Genomic DNA, 16,118 nt, shown 5'->3' with positions numbered 1-16,118 from the left:
TTCAGCAAAATAATCTGAAAAAATACATATATATTTTTCAAAGTGGTATGAATCATTTTGCTATACACTTGTAATGAACTCTTCAGACTCTTGTAAATTAAAATCTGTTTGTCCATCTTGAATATTAAATGGATCTCTTATCTATGCATGATTTATTTATTTATTTTTTATTGAAGGATAATTGCTTTACAAAATTTCATTGTTTTCTGTCAAACCTCAACATGAATCAGCCATAGGTATACATATGTCGCCTCCCTTTTTAACCTTCTTCCCATCTCCATCCCCACTCCACGCCTCTAGGTTGATATAGAGCCTCTGTTTGAGTTTCCTGAGGCATACAGCAAATTCCCATTTGCTATCTATTTTACAGATGTATGGAAAGAGTAACATTACCATATGCATGATTTTTAAAATTATGCCTTGCTCATTTGGAAAACAGTGGCTTAATGAGTTATTCAGATATTCCAAACATTAACACATAACATTATACAATATTGAAAAGTCACATTTGTTAATATCACCATTGAGCTCATCAAAAAAAATGTTTTAGGGGATGCAAAAACAATTTTACCAAAAGTCTAATGTTGAATAAAAAGCTCAAAATCTACCATTGACAACAAATAGTGTCTGTTTCCCTCAACGTGAGAGGTTCACTCACTTCTTTTATTTTCAAGAAAATGTTTGGTCATGTACGTAATTGTAATAACCACAGCTTTTAATAATTAAATTTATTTATTTTTAATTGAAGGATAATTGCTTTACAATATTGTGTTGGTTTCTGCCAAACATCAACATGAATCGGCCGTAGGTATACCTATGTCCCCTCCCTGTTGAGCCTTCTTCCCACCTCCCTCCCCACCCATCCCTCTAAGTTAATAACCACAGTTTGCCAGTCATTTATTTTTTCAAGTAAAAATAGGATTTCAAGCAAAACCAGCCAACTTACTTGCTAATCAGTCACACCAGTGCTTTTCCTTAAAACAACCATTATGTTTAGAGTGTGCAGCTGAAGTGTTTTATCCATACTTTCCATTTTGATACACAGAATAGTAAAAGGACATTGACATAGAGGTAAAAATTTAATGAGATGGTGATTGTTACTGTTTTTATCTAGGATTTAGGGCATCCTTAAATAAAAGTGGTAATGTCTATAATGCAAGATGTGGCCACAAAGAATACAGTAACCACTAGCACAATTTGGTGCCACTGTTTTTAACTATGCTAAACACTAGGAGTTTTGCTTATTTATTTATTTTTTTTATCATCTGGGCAAATGTCAAGACAATGAAGAAGACAGATAATGTCTTACGATTATGAAAGCGGTTTGGATCTTGTACATCCCATGAAAAGATTCTACTAAAGTAATGTTTCTAAAGCACGGTTTTTGTCACGTCACTCCCCTGCTCAAAAGATTCCAATTGGTTACCATTACCCACAGGGAACTTTTTTAAAAAAATCAAACTTTCAACCTTGAGATAAAATTTTATATGATCTTACATTAATTCATCTTTTCATTCCATATGCTTCTTCATGCAAACTGGCTCTATTGATATTCCTATTATAAACCTTGGAAGTTTGTGGTTTCTTTCAACCAATCATACTCTTTCCTTTGCATGAGTGTCTCACTTTCTCTCATGTTCTTTGTATACAGGTCTTGCTTTTCTTCAAGGTCCAACTCAAATGAGGTTTACGTGGGTATCATAGATCCCTCTTCTGAATGCACATAGCACATTGTACCTCACCCATGACACTTACTTTGTACCTGGTAATAATGCTCGGCATCCCCACTAGGATGCTTTTACATATTGTCAGTGCCCAATAAATACTTGTTGAAGAAACAAGTGTTTGGTTTCACTGAGTCATTTGTTTACATGCTTCCCTGCAAATCCCCTATGAGATTGTTGGCTGAATGTAGGGTTAGTGTCTTTGTTCCCTCAATAAAGTATTCCTTCTTGTGAAACTCACTATGATACAAGGCAATTCAACTCACAGCCTTGAACTCATTAGCCAGTCTGTTCACCTTGGCAATTCCCAGAATTGTATAAAGTTCTAACAGCCAAAAACATAAGGATGCTAAAACACTGAGAACTGTGTGGAAAAGTATTGATCTTTTAAAAGTTACGTTTGAAGGCTTATTGAGGCAAAATTACCAGTTATTTTCCTTGAACACCCAGTAAATTACTCAATAAAAGTATTACCTCCCCAAACTTGCCATCTCACTATTTTTCTTCTGATTTCAAACTTAAATAGTTTAAGGGAATAGCATACTCTGATTAGGATATGTGGAGAGTGTGTGTGTGCTCAGTCCTGTCTGACTCTGTGACCCCATGGACTGTAGCCCATCAGGCTTCTCTGTCCATGGAATTTCCCAGGCAAGAATACTAGAGCAGGTTGCCATTTCCTTCTCCAGGGGATCTTCCTGACCCAAGGATCGAAATCAAGTCTCTTGTGTCTCCTTTATTGACAGGTGGATTCTTTACCACTGTGCCACCTGGAAAGCCCCATGGTTAGGATATACCCAAGCATTAAGTTACCTAGTGAGGATGATTGTTATAAGAGCAAGTTATGTATGTTGCCTATAAACTGCATCAGAGACTAACTAAAGCTTCTCTTTGAGGGAATTTCAGAGAGCTACCTTCTTTTCACAGAAGACTCTAGGAAAAATTTAGAATGTAAAAAACAAAACCAGGTTTCAGTTCATTTCTCCGTTTATCTGAGTTGGGAAATGTCTCGCATATTTTATCCTTAGGGATTGCATGTGTGAAAGAATAAAGTACCCGTTTACCTAGAAATAGATAAGAATCAGGGCATATTTTGCTAATTCTTGATCCTTGAGAAATATGCATCTATTTTCTCTCTAGGTGAAATGATATTTACAATGGCTATATCAAAAGACTTACAAATAAAATTGAAAGCCTTCTATTATTATCCACCAAATCATTCATTGCAGGATTCAATGAAATATATCCCAGTGTAAGCGAGTCTTTGCTGTGCTAAGTCCAATCATCTGGAAGACAGTCCTACAGGTTCTCATATGTGTTCGGGAACCAGAATTCATGTATGTCCCCTTCAATCTGGAGGACTTGACAACCTCTACCAAATCACACTTGCTCCATAATAAGCTATCACATGGCAGCAGCTGCTGCTGAAAGTTTGATAGTAGGATCCCAGACAGTCTACGCAGACTCTCTCACCACAGACGCCCTTGGTACCACCTTCCCCATGTCCAGTGAAGTGGATGCTGTGAGGGGTGCACACAGGTCAAGTGAGTGGGGTAGGTGTCAGGCTCCAGTTGCCACCATCACCAGCTATTTCTACTATTATCACACACACAGCCTCCTGTCTACAACATTAACTAGCAGAGAATTTGGGAGTTTCTCGTGTTTGTTGTTTTCATTCACCTAGAGCTTTTGCTTCCTTTTTCTGACCCCTTGACTTAGTTCGAGAAGGGAATGGTAAACCACTTCAGTATTTTTGCCTTGAAAACCCCATGGAGAGTATGAAAATGCAAAAAGATAGGACACTGAAAGATGAACTTCCAGGTCAGTAGGTGCCCAATATGCTACTGGAGAAGAGTGGAGAAATAACTCCAGAAAGAATGAAGAGACAGAGCCAAAGCAAAAACAACACCCAGCTGTTGATGTGACTGGTGATGGAAGTAAAGTCTGATGCTGTAAAGAACAATATTGCATAGGAACTTGGAATGTTAGGTCTGTGAATCAAGGTAAATTGGAAGTAGTCAAATAGGAGATGGCAAGAATGAACATCGACATTTTAGGAATCAGTGAACTAAAATGGACTGGAATGGACGAATTTAACTCAGATGAGCATAATATCTACGACTGCAGCAAGATCCCTTAGAAGAAATGGAATAGCCCTCATAGTCAAGTTGAGTCAAGTCATAGTTCCTCTGCCTTTTCTAAATCCAGCTTGAACATCTGGAAGTTCACGGTCCACATAATTTGAAGCCTGGCTTGGAGAATTTTTTGGGCTCCAAAATCACTGCAGATGGTGGCTGCAGTCATGAAACTAAAAGACACTCCTTGGAAGAAAAGCTATGACCAACCTAGACAGCATATTAAAAAGCAGAGACATTACTTTGCCAACAAAGGTCCATCTGTGCAAAGCTGTGTTTTTTCCAGTAGTCATGTATGGATTTGACAGTTGGACTATAAAGAAAGCTGAGCACTGAAGAACTGATGCTTTTGAACTGTGGTGTTGGAGAAGACTCATGAGAGTCCCTTGTACTTCAAGGAGATCAAACCAGTCAATCCTAAAGGAAATCAGTCATGAATATTCTTTGGAAGGACTGATGCTGAAGCTGAAGCTGAAGCTCCAATACTTTGGCCAGATGATGGGAAGAACTTACTCATTGAAAAAGATCCTGATGCTGGGAAAGATTGAAGGCAGGAGGCTAAGGGGATGACAGAGGATGAGATGGTTGGATGGCATCACCGACCAATGGACATGAGTTTGAGCATGCTCTGGGAGTTGGTGATGTACAGGAAAGCCTGGCATGCTCCAGTTCATGGTGTTGCGAAGAGTTGGACACGACTAAGTGACTGAACTGAACTTACTGACTTAGCTCAGAGGCCTACCTCCAGGGCCATCATGAATGCTGGCAATCGTCTTCCTCAACAGGTTACATTTCACATTGACTCCTTCTCTGCAACAGCCTTCACGTGTACATTTCAACAGCTTCTCACTCACAGGGAAGAAAAAGATACCACTACTATAGACAGAGGGCTTCCCTGGTGGCTCAGTTGCTAAAGAATCTGCCTGCACTGCAGGAGACCTGGGTTCGATCCCTTTGATCCCTGGGTCAGGAAGATCCCTTGGAGAAGGAAATGGCAACCCACTCTAGTACTCTTGCCTGGAAAATTCCATGGACAGAGAAGCCTGGTGGGCTACAGTCCATGGGATCGCAAAGAGCTGGACACAACTGAGTGACTTCACTTTCATTTTCTTTTATTTCTACAGACAGAGGACATTTTAATTTACTAAAATGTGCCGGCTTACTACAAAATACATTATTTAATTCTGTTCTTAATTGACTCATTGCATGTACAAGAGTTTAATCTCTCCACAAACTTGTGTATTTTTTTGTACACTGGATAGCAAACATTTCTATCTAAAATATCATTTGTCTACTTTGGGACTTGGGACAGAGAAGCAGATGTGATAAGCGAAAGCAGTTAATGATTAAACCAAGAAAGCACTGTACATTCCCTCCCTGGATGTTATAGTTCATATCATTTCCTAACCAGTGACAATTTCAGCTTTTGTTTGAAACGGCCCTGAATACTTTGAGAAACGGTGAGGGAGACCTAGTGTATTGGAACCAAAATGAATCATTGAGTGAATGCAGTATCTGCCTATCCTAAGGAAAGGATGTATATGCTATACTTATTAGCTTACTACATTTTCTTATGTTATTTGATACACATTTCATACGAATAGACTTCATAGCCTGAAATTGTGCAATGCATAGTTCAGTCAATAGAGTTAAGATGACGTTATTTGGTCTTCTCATGCTATGGGAAATCTACAAGTGATTTGTTACAATTTCTCATCTTTGAATGCCCTGTTACATTCTAAATATTTTTACTATGTTTTGTCTAGTTGGGTACACAATGAATGATCTCATATTTGAATGGCAAGATGAGGCACCTGTACAAGTGGCAGAAGGACTCACTTTACCCCAGTTTCTGTTGAAAGAAGAGAAAGATTTACGATACTGCACTAAACATTACAACACAGGTAGGGGTTCAGTGTTCTTTATTACACTTATGACTTGTAGTTATATGCTATCCAGATGCTTCTTATAGTGCCAGGCTAATTATTTCAGCAGTTTATAGCTGAATGTTATTTATAGTCATCGAGCAGAAAATGGACATCTTCGAAATTTGCAGAACTTTTGACTCATTGCATGTTGCTATATAATTAGTCTGTATGGAACAAAAGAAATGCTTGGAATTCCATTATATTTAAATAATTTCTCTTTTTGAAACACCTATAGTTAAATAATAATGCTCTTTTCAAAAAAGTTCCTTTAATTTCTATGTGAGCAGTAAAATGTACTTTTTAACTTTCCCTGGGTCATAAACATTGTGTTTGCTAACAAAAGGAAAGAGATATATTTTTTTTAAGGCTTCTCTTGCTTAATTTTTTATTTTGGCCACAATGTCATGCATTTCAAGATATTTACTAAGCACTTACCACTCACACTGATGCAGTAGCCTGTTACCTTTGAGGATAAGTATCAGATGCAGTTATCAACATCAAGGACTGCAAAACTTGTACATTCATGCTATCTGTCCACTTTTCTCTGTTGGCATGGGATATTCCTGTAATATCTATTCTAACTCCTAACCTACTCTTACAAGTTCCGTTAAACTGCCCACATTTGACATATTTCTCCCATGTGGTGAGTGAATGCCCTTCCACTAACATCCTTAGAGTAACTATGATTCCTTTCGGGCTCAGCACTTCCAGAAATGTGACCTGACTTTCATTGTACAGCCAGTCCTCCATATCCACGGGCTCGTATCCAAAGATACAACCAACTGGGAAGGAAAATATTTGGGAAAAAAATTCCAGAAAGTTCCACAAAGCAACGTTCTTCCTGTACCATTTATTTTTTATTTTACTTTAGTTTCTTTTTTAAAAACATAATTTTACTTATTTATTTTTGGCTGTGCTGTGTGGGTTTAGTTGCTCCACAGCATGTGGGATCTTCCAGGATTGGGGAATGAACCCCTGTCTTCTTCACTGGCAGGTGGATTTTCATCCACTGAGCCACCAGTGAAGCCCTGTATTAAAGAGATCATTCTTTCCCTATTGAATAGTCTTAATCCTTTTTAAAAAATCAATTGACCATAAATGATCATTTCTTGACTTTCAATTTTATTCCATTGATCTGTACATCTTTACTTATAACAGTACCACAGTTCAGTTCAGTTCAGTCACTCAGTCGTGTCCGAGTCTTTGCGACCCCATGAATTGCAGCATGCCAGGCCTCCCTGTCCATCACCAACTTCCGGAGTTCATTCCAACTCACATCCATCAAGTCGGTGATGCCATCAGCCATCTCATCCTCTGTCGTTCCCTTCTCCTCCTGCCCCCAATCCCTCCCAGCATCAGAGTCTTTTCCAATGAGTCAACTCTTCTCATGAGGTGGCCAAAGTACTGGAGTTTCAGCTTTAGCATCATTCCTTCCAAAGAACACCCAAGATCAATCTCCTTTAGGATGGACTGGTTGGATCTCCTTGCAGTCCAAGGGACTCTCAAGAGTCTTCTCCAACACCACAGTTCAAAAACATTAATTCTTCAGTGCTCAGCTTTCTTCATAGTCCAACTCTCACATCCATACGTAACCACTGGAAAAACCATAGCATTGACTAGACGGACCTTTGTTGGCAAAGTAATGTCTCTGCTTTTCAATATGCTATCTAGGTTGGTCATAACTTTCCTTCCAAGGAGTAAGCGTCTTTTAATTTCATGGCTGCAATCCCCATCTGCAGTGATTTTGGAGCCCCCCCAAATAAAGTCTGACACTGTTTCCCCTGTTTCCCCATCTATTTCCCATGAAGTGATGGGACCAGATGCCATGATCTTCGTTTTCCGAATGTTGAGCGTTAAGCCCACTTTTTCACTCCCCTCTTTCACTTTCATCAAGAGGCTTTTTAGTGCCTTTTCACTTCAGCCATAAGGGTGGTGTCATCTGCATATCTGAGGTTATTGATATTTCTCCTGGCAATCTCGATTCCAGCTTGTGCTTCATCCAGCCCAGCATTTCTCATGATGTACTCTGCATATAAGTTAAATAAACAGGGTGACAATATACAGCCTTGATGTACTCCTTTTCCTATTTGGAATCAGTCTGTTGTTCCATGTTCAGTTCTAACTGTTGCTTCCTGACTTGCATATAGGTTTCTCAAGAGGCAGGTCAGGTGGTCTGATATTCCCATCACTTTCAGAATTTTCCACAGTTTATTGTGATCCACACAGTCAAAGGCTTTGGCATAATCAATAAAGCAGAAATAGATGTTTTTCTGGAACTCTCTTGCTTTTCCCATGATCCAGCGGATGTTGGCAATTTGATTTCTGGTTCCTCTGCCTTTTCTAAAACCAGCTTGAACATCAGGAAGTTCACAGTTCACATATTGTTGAAGCCTGGCTTTGAGAATTTTGAGCATTACTTTACTAGCATGTGAGATGAGTGCAGTTGTGCGGTAGTTTGAGCATTCTTTGGCATTGCCTTTCTTTGGGATTGGAATGAAAACTGACCTTTTCCAGTCTTGTGGCCACTGCTGAGTTTTCCAAATTTGTTGGCATATTGAGTGCAGCACTTTCATAGCATCATCTTTCAGGATTTGAAATAGCTCAACTGGAATTCCATCACCTCTACTAGCTTTGTTCGTAGTGATGATTCCTAAGGCCCACTTGACTTCACATTCCAGGATGTCTGGCTCTAGGTGAGTGATCACACCATCTTGATTATCTAGGTCGTGAAGATCTTTTTTGTATAGTTCTTCTGTGTATTCTTGCCACCTCTTCTTAATATCTTCTGCTTCTGTTAGGTCCATACCATTTCTGTCCTTTATCGAGCCCATCTTTGCATGATAAGTTCCCTTGATATCTCTAGTTTTCTTGAAGAGATCTCTAGTCTTTCCCATTCTGTTTTTTTCCTCTATTTCTTTGCATTCATTTCTGAGGAAGGCTTTCTTATCTCTCCTTGCTATTCTTTGGAACTCTGCATTCAGATGCTTGTATCTTTCCTTTTCTCCTTTGCTTTTCGCTTCTCTTCTTTTAACAGCTATTTGTAAGGCCTCCCCAGGCAGCCATTTTGCTTTTTTGCATTTCTTTTCCATGGGGATGGTCTTGATCCCTGTCTTCTGTACAGTGTCATGAACCTCCATCCGTAGTTCATCAGGCACTCAATTTATCAGATCTAGTCCCTTAAATCTATTTCTCACTTCCACTGTATAATCATAAGGGACTTGATTTAAGTCATACCTGAATAGTCTAGTTGTTTTCCCTACTTTCTTCAATTTAGGTCTGAATTTGGCAATAAGGAGTTCATGATCTGAGCCACAGTCAGCTCCCGGTCTTGTTTTCGCTGTCTGTATAGAGCTTCTCCATTTTTGGCTGCAAAGAATATAATCAATCTGATTTCCCATCTGGTGATGTCCATGTGTAGAGTCTTCTCTTGTGTTGTTGGAAGAGGGTGTTTGTTAGGACCAGTGCGTTCTCTTGGCAAAACTCTATTAGCCTTTGCCCTGCTTCATTCTGTATTCCAAGGCCAAATTTGCCTCTTACCCTAGGTGTTTCTTGACTTCCTACTTTTGCATTCCTGTCCCCTATAATGAAAAGGACATCTTTTTGGGGTGTTAGTTCTCAAAGGTCTTGTAGGTCTTCATAGCACCATTCAACTTCAGCTTTCGCAGTGTTACCGGTTGGGGCATAGACTTGGATTACTGTGATATTGAATGATTTGCCTTGGAAATGAACAGAGATCATTCTGTCATTTTTGAGATTCCATCCAAGTACTGCATTTCAGACTCTTTTGTTGACCATGATGGCTACTCAATATCTTCTAAGGGATTCCTGCCCACAGTAGTAGATATAATGGTCATCTGAGTTAAATTCACCCATTCCAGTCCCTTTTAGTTCGCTGATTCCTAGAATGTCGACATTCACTCTTGCCATCTCCTGTTTGAGCACTTCCAATTTGCCTTGATTCATGGACCTAACATTCCAGGTTCCTATGCAATATTACTATTTACAGCATCGGACCTTGCTTCTATCACCAGTCACATCCACAGCTGGGTATTGTTTTTGCTTTGGCTCCATCCCTTCATTCTTTCTGGAGTTATTTCTCCACTGATCTCCAGTAGCATATTGGGCACCTACCGACCTGGGGAGTTCCTCTTTCAGTATCCTATCATTTTGCCTTCTCATACTGTTCATGTGGTTCTCAAGGCAAGAATACTGAAGTGGTTTGCCATTCCCTTCTCCACAGTACCACAGTTTGTGATTATTGTAAATTTGCAGCATGTCTTGAAATTACAAAGTGTGACTTTACCAAATTTGCTCTTTTTTCCCCTCAAGGCTATTTTTGGCTATTGTAGGTCCCTTGCATTTTCCCCTGGAGAAGGAAATGGCAACCCACTCCAGTATTCTTGCCTGGAGAATCCCATGGACAGAGAAGCCTGGTGGGGTACAGTCCACGGGGTCGCAAAGAGTCAGACACGACTGAGCGACTTCACTTGCATTTTCATACTAATTTTAAGATCAGCCTGACAATTTCTACATAAAAACCAGGTAGGATTTTGATAGAAATTGCAATAAACTTATAAATCAAGATGGAAAATATTTAAATTTTAACCATATGAGTCTTCTGATTAATGGCTACACAATGACCTTTTTTTATAATCTTCTTTAATTTTATTCAACTATTTTGTTATTTTTTTAAATTTTATTTTATTTTTAAACTTTACATGATTGTATTAGTTTTGCCAAATATCAAAATGAATCCATCACAGGTATACATGTGCTCCCCATCCTGAACCCTCCTCCCTCCTCCCTCCCCATACCATCCCTCTGGGTCGTCCCAGTGCACTAGCCCCAAGCATCCAGTATCGTGCATTGAACGTGGACTGGCATCTCGTTTCATACATGATATTTTACATGTTTCAGTGCCATTCTCCCAAATCTTCCCACCCTCTCCCTCTCCCACAGAGTCCATAAGACTGTTCCATACATCAGCAATACAGTATACTAATGCATATATATGGAATTTAGAAAGATGATAACAATAACCCTGTGTACGAGACAGCAAAAGTGATGCTGATGTATGTTTTGTTATTTTTTATTGTATAAGTTTTACACTTTTTGTTAACTTTATTTCTAAATATTTTATTTTATTTGGTTCTATCTAAATGGAATTGTTTTCTCAATTTAATTTTTGGATTATTCATTGCTAGTGTACAGAAACACAATTGCTTTTTTCTATACTGGTAGTGTATCTTGTAACCTTGATGAGCTTTTCAGCTCAAATAGATTTTTAATGAGTTTTTTAGGATTTTCTAAATACAAAGTTAATGGCTTCTGCTTACAGAGATAGTTTTGCTACTTACTTTTCAATCTAAATGCCTTTTTTTTTTTTTTTGCCTAATTATCCTGGCTAGAATCTCAAGGTACAGTGTTTAAAAAAAGGTACAAAAACAGACATAAGTCATGGGAAATAATAGACTTTTTAGTACCTAGACAACTATGAAGTGCTAATAAAATATGAAGTAATAATTTTATATATTATTCCTGAAATAGAACACTTTTCTATCACATTGCTTCTAGATGCCAACATACACATAAAAAAAAATATTTTTCAGAAACCAATTTGCATATATGACTTAGGACCCCATTTCATTATAACATTATAATGTTTAAGGCAAAATTATTATGAAAGCAACATTGTGACCTTTGATGCAATAGTGAAGACCTGTTTTTACCAATTGCTGCATTTATTTTGCAACCCATCAGGAAAGTTTACATGTATAGAAGTGCGATTCCATCTTGAACGACAAATGGGCTACTATCTGATCCAGATGTACATTCCAAGCCTCCTGATTGTCATTCTCTCCTGGGTTTCCTTCTGGATCAACATGGATGCTGCCCCGGCCCGGGTAGCCTTGGGAATAACCACTGTGCTGACCATGACCACACAGAGTTCAGGATCACGGGCTTCCTTACCAAAGGTGAGTGCCCTGAAAGGGCAGACACTCATGCGTGCACTCATTTGTATATGTGGCATTATTTTTGCCAGATCTTTTTCAGTGTATTTACAGTTGGTCTCTGATTTATGACAGTTCGACTTAAATTTTTTGGACTTTTGTATGGTGTGACAGTGACAAGCATTCAGCAGGAACCACACCTCCAGCCTTGAATTTTGATCTTTTCCTGGCCCAGTGTTGCATGGTATCTGCTCTCAGGATGCTGGGTTATGGCATCTACAGCACCCATCAGCCATGTGACCAGGGGAGTAAACAGTGGATACACTCACAACCCTTCTGTACCCAGACAGCCATTCTGTTTTTTACTGACAGTACAGTATTCAATAAGTTACATGAAATAGTCAATACTTTATTATAAAATGTTGGGAAGATCCCATGTAGGAGGAAATGGCAAGTCATTCCAGTATTCTTGCCTGGAGGATCCCAAGGACAGAGGAGCCTGGTGGGTTACAGTCCATGGCATCGCAAAGAGTCAGACACGACTGAGCATCTGAGCACACAGGCTTTGGGTTCGATGATTTTGCCCACTAAGTGTTCTGATCATGCTTCAGGTAGGCTGGCATAAGCTATGACATTCATAGGTTAGGTGTATTAAATGCTTTTTCAACTTAAGGCTATTTTCAACCTACAGTGGGATTATCTGGATGTAACCCAATCATAAACTGAGGAAGATCTGTATTCATCACCAGTTTTTAAAGTAATATATAATCGAGGCAGAAAAAAATTATAAAACAGAGACGTAGGTGAAGGAAAATATTCTACCAAACAATGACATCTCTTATCCATAGTTTGTGTTATGACCCCCAATTATTTAAACATCAATAATACTCTTATGCTCGACAGAATTTATTATTTATAGATTTTTAAATATTTAGAAGTATATCAAACTTGCATGTAAGTTAAATCTATAGATTAAACGGCAGTATATGACTCCACTGTATAGATGTGTCATAACAATCTATGCACTCTCTATTAGGACTAATACAATAATGAACATGTATATAATGATTGTTATATACATGAATATATATGTGCAAATGTGTACACACACATATACATACATGAATATATAACTCTACATGCATTTTGTATTATTTTCTTAGTTTTAATTCTTAGAACTGGAATTGTTGCACTGATAGCTGTATGCATTGCTCTGTATTGCCAAATTTCCCTTGAGAAAAATTTATAGCAATTATACTCTCACAAGTATTGTATGAAAATGCCCGTAGTCTTACACCCTGGGCCAAATACAGTGTTTACTTTTTTGTACGTGTGTTTGCTTTGGCTTTTGAGCAGCCATAGGTCAATAAAAAGAAAAACTTATCTAATACATAATATTTCAGTCTGTGCTGAGCTGCCAGAATTAAAATAAAACTATTCCTGTATGAGGTTTGTAAAAGACCCAGTACTGTTTTTTTTAAAGATGTGGTGAAATAAAACATAGAAGTCCTTTTTATCCATTTAGTAGCACAGCAACAGAAAATTATTTTCTTCGCCTAAATGGTTCCTAAGAAAGAAATTTGTACTGTCTAAATAAAGTAATCCTGTCTGGCCTCCAATAAGCTCCACTATTCTTTTCATTACAATGATGTACATTAATGTAAAAAAATCATATTAACTTTTCTTGTATGTTTGATGCTATTTTCCCACCATGCCAAGTAAATTATAAATCATGGCTTCCTTTACGCCTTACTATGAATTGCATCTCTGACTAATTTATTCAGTTAAATATCTAAATAAGTAAAAGTTGATGGCAAAATATTTTATCATTAAAAATGTTACTTACTATTGAAAGAATTAATATTTAGCAATGCTCACTCTGCCTTGCTAAGATTGAATGGTTGTCTTTCAAAATAAGGTTCACTTTTATTAACATATAATTGTATTTTCAAAATAATCCATATCAACTAGTGTTTTATAAAATATCGTCCAAGTGAAAACTGTAAATCTGCTTATAATATTAGGTGCTTATTTATATACGTATAAATGTCTCAAGGGCTCTGAGTAATAGTTGAAGTTCCATAGTCGATTTGTAAATGAAATTACCAGTTTACTCATTGATTTTCCTCACTGAGCTAAACAGAAATGAAAGCTCATTCATTCTGTAAGTTGTTATCCAGAAAGTGGGGGTACTTAATGATCTGTTTAAGGAAACTACAAATTCTATGAGGCACAGCATAAACACATCTGGATAAAGAGATTAAGGCAGAATTAGGAGAGCATGAAGGGGTGGGTGGATGAAACAGAAATAAAGAAAGAAAGAAATTAAAAAGAAACAGAATGAAGACATGAGGGTTTTTTTTTTTTTTTTTTTTAAAGGAAGAGAGGTCTGAGATGACTTCATTCTTTTTCTCAAGAAATTTTGTTAAAGGCATTAATTTCATCATGATCTCAGGGAAGGAATAAATTTTCAAGTATGAAGTCAGTTACATTACATACATAGATGTATACAAAGTCTATCTCTCAGATCATAGAGACACTGGAAGTATGATAGCAGATTTATTTTTGAGCCATAAAAAAGAATTGATTAGCAAACAGATATCTTAAGAGTTAGTAATTATCTTAGCCTTTGTGATATTTAAGGCACTGCTTATGTGCAGCAGTTTGTACATTGGAATTCAGTATGGCATACACTGAAGTCTGAGAGTAAACAAAAATTTTCCTATTGAATGAGATCATTCAAAAGGGTAGAATGTCTCTTAAAAAAATGCACTCCTGATATTGTGATTTGGAAAGGCAAAGGGCAAGGGCTCACACTGGATTTAGGAATAGAAGTGTGAAACCATGCCCCTTAGGATCTGCTATTCTCACCCTCACAAAAGAACCCTCAGATGCCTGAAAATCTTGCCATGGAAACATCCACCATTCTCCTACTGACGAAATCTAGGAAGGAGGAAAGCAAAATTAAATTCAGGAAAACAATAGGGGATTATCAGATGTGGGAGGAAGAAATGATAAATCACTAATTTATGATCATCGCCGAGTGTTTTGTCAGGCTCTGTGCCAGTACATGTCCTGTAGATAAGAAGGAGCTTGGAAATATGTCAAGTAAAAGTCAAAGTAGAAAATCTCTGAGAATGCTGACTTGAGTCAGCACCTCGTGAACTATAGACCTGAGATTCCTCTCTGAAATTTCCTGTTGCACTGGCCTCAACAGTCTCATAAATTAGGAGTATGATAGCCCAAAGCAAGAAAACTCCTGTGATTCATTTCTTGGAGCTTGGAGCAATCTGGCATTTCCGCAGTGCCGGCAGTAGGTGGCCAGAAGAGGGTGACAACGCATCCTACTGCCAGCAATTTTTCAAAGTTAGAAAACTTTAGGAATGCTTCCTAACATGATTTATTTGGAGTAGAATGAGTGAGGAAAAATGGTGGTGATCACAGAGCCAGGTCATGGAGGGTTTTATAAAACTTGGTAAGCATAAAGCTTATTTTGGATGGATTTTGGAAGGATTTTATTGAGAGGAGTGATCACTCTCATTTCTATGTGAAGATCAGATAGAAGAGGTAAAAATGGAAGCAGAGGTGCTACCATGAAAACGATAGTTCAGAGCCGAGGATGATGTAGCTAGGTTGCTAGCTGCAGAGATGAAGCATCGCAGGCGGAGTTAGAAAGATGTAGTTTTTTTTTTTTTTTTTTTTAGATAAAATATATTTGCAGGTGAAAGAGACAGGATTTGCTTCTGAACTGAATTTTGAGGATTAAGGGAAAATCAGGAGTCAAAAGTGGCTTTCCGCTGGGTAATGGCATGCAGTGGTAATATTTACTCATGAGGAAGGTCAAAGAGGTATTAGTTCTATGGTTAAGCATGTTAACTTTGAGATGTATATGATAGCCACACTGAATTGTCAAAAAGTCAGAACTTCCAAAGTTCTGACCAGGGACATCCAGGCCTAAGACTTCAAGGAGTGAACTACAGATTGATAGGGAAGCAGACCAGAGATGATTCTTGTAAGAGCAAATGAAAGTCCAGAAAGAGGAGGAAGTATATTCAAAGTATATTTTAGTGTATATACTGTATATTCAAAGTATCTTCCCTCCTTTCTTCCTCTAGGACTCTGTCTCCCTCATGCACAAGGAAAGGTTATACAGCTTAGTCACAGCCTAGACCCGCTTACCTCAAAACCCTTCTCACAAACTCTTTGAGATTACCAACATTTTGTGAATTTTTTTTTAGATGTGGAAAAGCAATACTCCTTGGGAGAATTAGATTTTAACCCAGGTGAAAGAGAGAGTAGTAATAGTTATTAAACTATTTTGAGTATATATTTGGTTTATACTAATATGTTGTTAAGATCTTGACACAGGGAATTATTCAATAT

At 37.9% G+C, this 16,118-nt stretch overlaps 1 protein-coding gene across 2 annotated transcripts in view; it reads left to right on the top strand.

The window, feature by feature from the left end:
- Window positions 1-16,118, top strand: part of GLRA3 (glycine receptor alpha 3) — a 208,110-nt gene that overhangs the window by 154,814 nt on the left and 37,178 nt on the right. For both annotated transcript variants that reach the window (XM_024996385.2, XM_024996384.2), the window contains exons 6-7: window positions 5,623-5,760; window positions 11,545-11,759. In XM_024996385.2, the coding sequence (XP_024852153.1) occupies window positions 5,623-5,760; window positions 11,545-11,759 (353 nt within the window). The remainder of the gene's footprint in view (window positions 1-5,622; window positions 5,761-11,544; window positions 11,760-16,118) is intronic.

Source organism: Bos taurus, chromosome 8 (genome assembly GCF_002263795.3).
Source record: "Bos taurus isolate L1 Dominette 01449 registration number 42190680 breed Hereford chromosome 8, ARS-UCD2.0, whole genome shotgun sequence".
Taxonomy (NCBI): domain Eukaryota; kingdom Metazoa; phylum Chordata; class Mammalia; order Artiodactyla; family Bovidae; genus Bos; species Bos taurus.
The sequence above is the reverse complement of the archived record's forward strand: the minus strand, read 5'-3'. Positions and strand labels throughout refer to the sequence as shown.